General features: G+C 56.2%; 1 protein-coding gene across 1 annotated transcript; it reads left to right on the forward strand.

The window, feature by feature from the left end:
* Nucleotides 1-1914: 1914 nt before the first annotated feature.
* Nucleotides 1915-4101, forward strand: LOC140265365 (T-cell surface glycoprotein CD1b-3-like). The gene is made up of 5 exons (XM_072361281.1): nt 1915-2203; nt 3053-3334; nt 3428-3712; nt 3800-3890; nt 3966-4101. Exons 1-5 carry the CDS (start codon nt 1915-1917, stop codon nt 4099-4101), a joined length of 1083 nt encoding a protein of 360 aa, XP_072217382.1.
* The last annotated feature ends 651 nt before the right edge of the window (nt 4102-4752 follow it).

The following is a 4752-nucleotide window of genomic DNA, read 5'->3' on the forward strand; positions in this document are numbered from 1 at the left end:
TTAGTGTTAGGAGTAAGTCATTAATAAATTAATTTAGTACCTTTATGTATACCTTCTTGTTGCTCTGTTTTCCTCACCACTGCACACAGGAATGTGCTGCCGCTCCCTGAAGCCTTTCTAACATCAGCACATTGCAAACCGCTGATGCTTGCTTTATCAGTCACTTGCATTACTGAGGTCTGCCATGTGCTGAAGTAAGGAATCAATGCAGCAAATAGCAAAGGGAGGCCGGCGTGGGCAGTGCAGCCCTTCCAGCGCCATCAGGTAGATGTCAGTGAGATGCCTGGGGCTGGGTGACTTAAACACCTGCTGGTGATCATCTGCCAGCTTACAGGATGGCCGGCAGCATTTCCTGTACCCATGACAACACCTGGCTTGGCCATAAGGACATTCCTGGAACAAAGGTTGAAGGGAAAATAATGAAACACGGAGGCAAAAAGGGAAGAAAAAGCAATGGATGGCAACAAAGATAGAGAAAGCAAGTAGGAAAGCTAACCATAGCACAGCAAAGCAAAGCAAGGCAAAGAATGGAAAAAAGCAAACTTGCAGGAATGGAGGAATGTGGGAAGAGCTGTGCCCCTGCTGCCACAGGAGCTGCATGGGAGGAAAAGAATCTGGGCCAGAATGTAAAAGGAACTCCTTTGGGTTCTGGGTTTGAAGCAAAGCTGAGAAGCCATGCCTGGGAGGAGCTGTGGGCCGCTCCAGGCCACCTTACTGTCTCCCCAAGAGATGAGGTGCATAGGCTTGGCATTGGCTGAAGTGCTGGCCAGAAGCAAGCATCCGTGTGGAGGAAGGCAAAGAGCGGAGGAGGATCCAGGGTAGCTACCGGGCATGGCCTTGCTCAGCAAGGGGAGGAAAAGCCTGGAGGGCATGAGCAGGGAACAGAGAAGGGCAGGCAGTAGGTGTGAAGCTGGGAGCAGAGAATGGTTTGGGTTGGAAGAGACCTCAAAGATCACACAGTTCCAACCCCATTCCTTCTCCCCATTCATTCCCCATTTCTTCTCCCTGCTTCATACAGGAACTTACAGACATTATGGATGACAAAGTAAGGCTCATGGAGAAGACTGGGTATACACAAGATCTTTAATTCATCGGTGCTAGAGAACTGCTGGAACATACTTGTCCAGGTCATGGGGGATCTCTGGGATCCCTATGCGTCTCTATGGGGTCCCTATCGGTCTCTATCAGGTCACTAGGGTGGCTGTGTGTGGTGATATGTGGTCCTTATGGATCTCTTTGGGGTGATATGGGAACTGCATGGGTCATAATGCGGTCGCTAAGGGGCAACATGGGGTCCCTGTGGGCTTTATGTGGTCACAAGGGGTCTCTGTGGGGCTCTGTCGCGTGATACGGGACTCTATGGTGTCCTTATGGGTCACTTTGGGATCCTTGAGGGGCTCTACGGGGCCCAAGCCTTCTCCTTCCCTCCCCCCCCCCCCCGACACGGCACGATGCTGTTCCCCTCTTTGGCCACAAGGTGGCGGTAGAGACCTCGGAAACGGCTTCTCCAGCGGGGTCGGCGCAACTCTTGGGTGTTCCGTTGGTTAATTAAAACAAGGATGGGGTCGGGGGGAGTCAAGTGACTCCTTGGAGGCTGACCTCAAGGTCACCTCAGGCAGGATGGCTCCAGGGACAGACTTAGAAGAGGAAGTGACCCCCTTGTGCCGTCCCTATGTGGTAACCCCCCCAAGTTCAACCACAGGCCAGAAAGAATCCTTCCAGACCCATAGCCTGAAAGCCTCAGCCCAACTCCTTGCAGAGGGCACCTCAGGGACCTCCCCAAAACCTCAACACCGACCCTATTGGCTGCTGGGGCCAACCAGTGCCAACCAGCGAGGCAAGAGCTGCCTTGAGAAGTGAGCAGCCCCTTCATCATCCCACTGCATCCGTGTGGAGCTGCACCATACAGACGCCATGCAGCTCTTCCATGCATCTCTCTTCCTATCTCCTGCAGGCTCCTATACACTCAAACTTCTCCATTTTGCCACCTTCCAAAACAGCACCTCCGTGCTTGTGGGAGCAGTGGGGCTCTTGGGGGATGTGGAAATGGGATCTCTGGACAGCAACACTGGGAATATCCACTACTACCGACCCTGGCTGTGCTCATCCTTGCCAAAAGGAGACTGGGATTTCATTGAAAGCTGCATCAAGTCATACGTGAGGGATTTCAGCAGGCTGGTGCAGATGTACATCATGATGCCCTGTACGTGTCCCTTCTCCACCCCATTTCCAAAGTCCCCTCTGGGATGCTGGGGATCAAGCTTTGATATAATAAGGACAAATGGTCACATTGTGGCTGACTGTGATAAATGGTGTGTGTCTGCTGGGCAGACTGGGGACCTGTGGTCACCTGAGGCAACTTTGGGCACCCTCAAATCCCTTGCCAGCCCACTGGCTGCACTCTACTGTCCTTCCTGACATTAGTGGCCTTGATGGGAGGGACAGAGGGACAGTTCCAGGGCTGGACACCACCTCGATGGGCCTTGCAGGAAATCAGACCACAGGTGCCAGATTTGGGCTATCAGGGACACTTTGCCATCACCACTTCTCTGTGGAGTAGTTCCAGAGAAGGGAAGTGATGCTCTGTGCTCATTCCCCTGGGGCTGACTCAGTGTCACTGGGTGCCAGGGCTCAGCCCCAGCATCCCTGCATGGGCTGTCCCTGTGTCACCACCATGGCAGGGAACAGCCCAGAAGGAACATGTTGGGCTTGGAGGGGGGATGAGGGGCAGGGTGACATTGGAGCAGCACCGGGTGCATTCCCCAGAGCCCAGCAGCCCCTTGGGGACTCATAGATTTTCCCCATGGCACTGAGGGGATGACAGTGCTGGGACAACATGCCTTCATCCTGCATGGAGGGAGGACACAAACATTCATTTTGGACCACCAGGACCCCTTTTTTTGACACTGGATACGAGAGCCAGAGGGTTTTTTTTGCATGGGGACAGCACTCAGTCAGACCTTAAGCAGTCATGAAGCCGAGTGCCTGCTCATATGATACGTATCATAAAGGTGATACATATCAACTCTACCACTCTACCCCTTGCCCCCAGACCCTTTTGTCGTCCAGTCCTCCATAGGCTGTGAGCTCCAGTCCAACAGGACCATCAGGACCTTCTTTGACATTGCTTACGAGGGCCAGAATTTCATCCACTTCTGCCTGGATACAGGCACTTGGGAGCCGATGCAACATAACCAGTTGTCAGCCAGAGCTGTGCAGCTGCTGGCCAATGCCAGCACTCTCAATGAGGTGATCCAATTGCTCCTCAATTACACCTGTGTGGATATTCTGAGGCTTTTCATCCAGGCTGGGAAAGCAGATCTGGAAAGACAAGGTGAGCTGACCCCAACATTGCCACATCAGCTCCCGATTTTGGGGGGGAGGCTGAGTGGTGCCACACTGCAGACCCCTCATATCCAACCCTCAGTGCCCCCCACCGCCGTGGTCTTTGCCCACACGGCCGGCCCAGAGCAGCTCCTGCTGGTTTGCCGTGTCACCAGCTTCTACCCACGGCTCATCACTGTCACCTGGCTGCGGGATGGTCAGGAGCTGCTCCCGAGCCCGGCGCTGAGCACCAGCACGGTGTTACCCAATGCTGACCTCACCTACCAGCTCCGCAGCACCCTGCTGGTGTCACCCCGGGACGGGCACAGCTACGCCTGCCGTGTGCAGCACCGCAGGCTGGGTGACCGCAGCCTCCTCGTTCCCTGGGGTAGGTTGTCCCCCTCGGGAATGTGGCTCCCGAGCCTTGTTCCCTCGGCATGAGGAGCAGGAGAGCTGACGGGCTGTTTGTTCTCAGAGCACTCCAAGAGGGAACTGAGTGCGGGGATTGGGGTCGTCCTGCTGCTGGTCGCGGCCACCATTGACGCACTGTTGGTACGGAGATACAGGTGAGACCACCTCCTGCCCCGCCACTCCTTTCAGAGCCCCCCCGACCCTCCCCGCAGCGCCCACTCTCGTTGTAGGAAGCGGCAGCGGGTGGACGAGGAGCGCAGCGTCCCACTGGCGGAGCGCCGGAGCGCAACGCAGAACGGGACCACCGCAGGGCAATACGGGGGCTGCGGCAGCGGAACGGCAGGTGAGGGGAGGGGGCACATCTGAGCTCTTCTCAGAGCTGAACCGTGTGAGAGCCCCCCCACTGCTCGTGGCAGCTCCCCCAGCCCTAATAAAAGTACCCACCTGCCCAAGAGCAGCGAGCTGTGACCTCCCGTCGGCACCTTCTGCATTTTATCGCCCAACCACCGCCTTTATTAACCCTCTTCCGGAGATATTTGTACCCAGACCCTCCCTCCAGCGACACCCACCGACGGCGCTGGAAGAGCTGAGCAGCGCTGAGCTCTGCTGTGCTCCCAAAGAGATGCTCAAACATTGCCGTGCTCAGCACGGAGATGCGGGTTTGAGCGAGACCAGGCAGGTTTGAAGCGAATGGAGCATGGAATAACCAGATAATTTGACCCACAGGTTACCCAGCTTGTGCGGAAATCCCCCTTTGTGGGCATAACCGTGCTGTGGGGGCGACATGCTCCCCGGCGATGGGGGCAGCACCCCGATTTCAGCCGTGGGAGGAACCCATCCGTGCCCTTGAACGATTCCAGCTCTGGAAGCAGAGGATCCCGACAGCGCCTCTGCACGCCTCCGGGCAGAACGGGGCTGGGGAAGGGGAGTGCAGAGGGAGGGGGCTCGAGGGAAAGGCTCGGGGGAGTGAGGAGAAGCGATGCTCTGGGGGTACATACACCGTGGGAGCATCTGAAA

The sequence above is a fragment of the Excalfactoria chinensis genome, unplaced genomic scaffold (assembly GCF_039878825.1).
Source record: "Excalfactoria chinensis isolate bCotChi1 unplaced genomic scaffold, bCotChi1.hap2 Scaffold_85, whole genome shotgun sequence".
Lineage (NCBI taxonomy): Eukaryota > Metazoa > Chordata > Aves > Galliformes > Phasianidae > Excalfactoria > Excalfactoria chinensis.

Coding starts and splice junctions, on each gene's coding strand:
- LOC140265365 (XM_072361281.1), top strand. CDS start 1,915: ATGCAGCTCTTCCATGCATCTCTCTTCCTATCTCCTGCAGGCTCCTAT. Junction 3,713..3,799: donor CAGCCTCCTCGTTCCCTGGG/GTAGGTTGTCCC, acceptor GTTTGTTCTCAG/AGCACTCCAAGAGGGAACTG. Junction 3,891..3,965: donor CTGTTGGTACGGAGATACAG/GTGAGACCACCT, acceptor CTCTCGTTGTAG/GAAGCGGCAGCGGGTGGACG.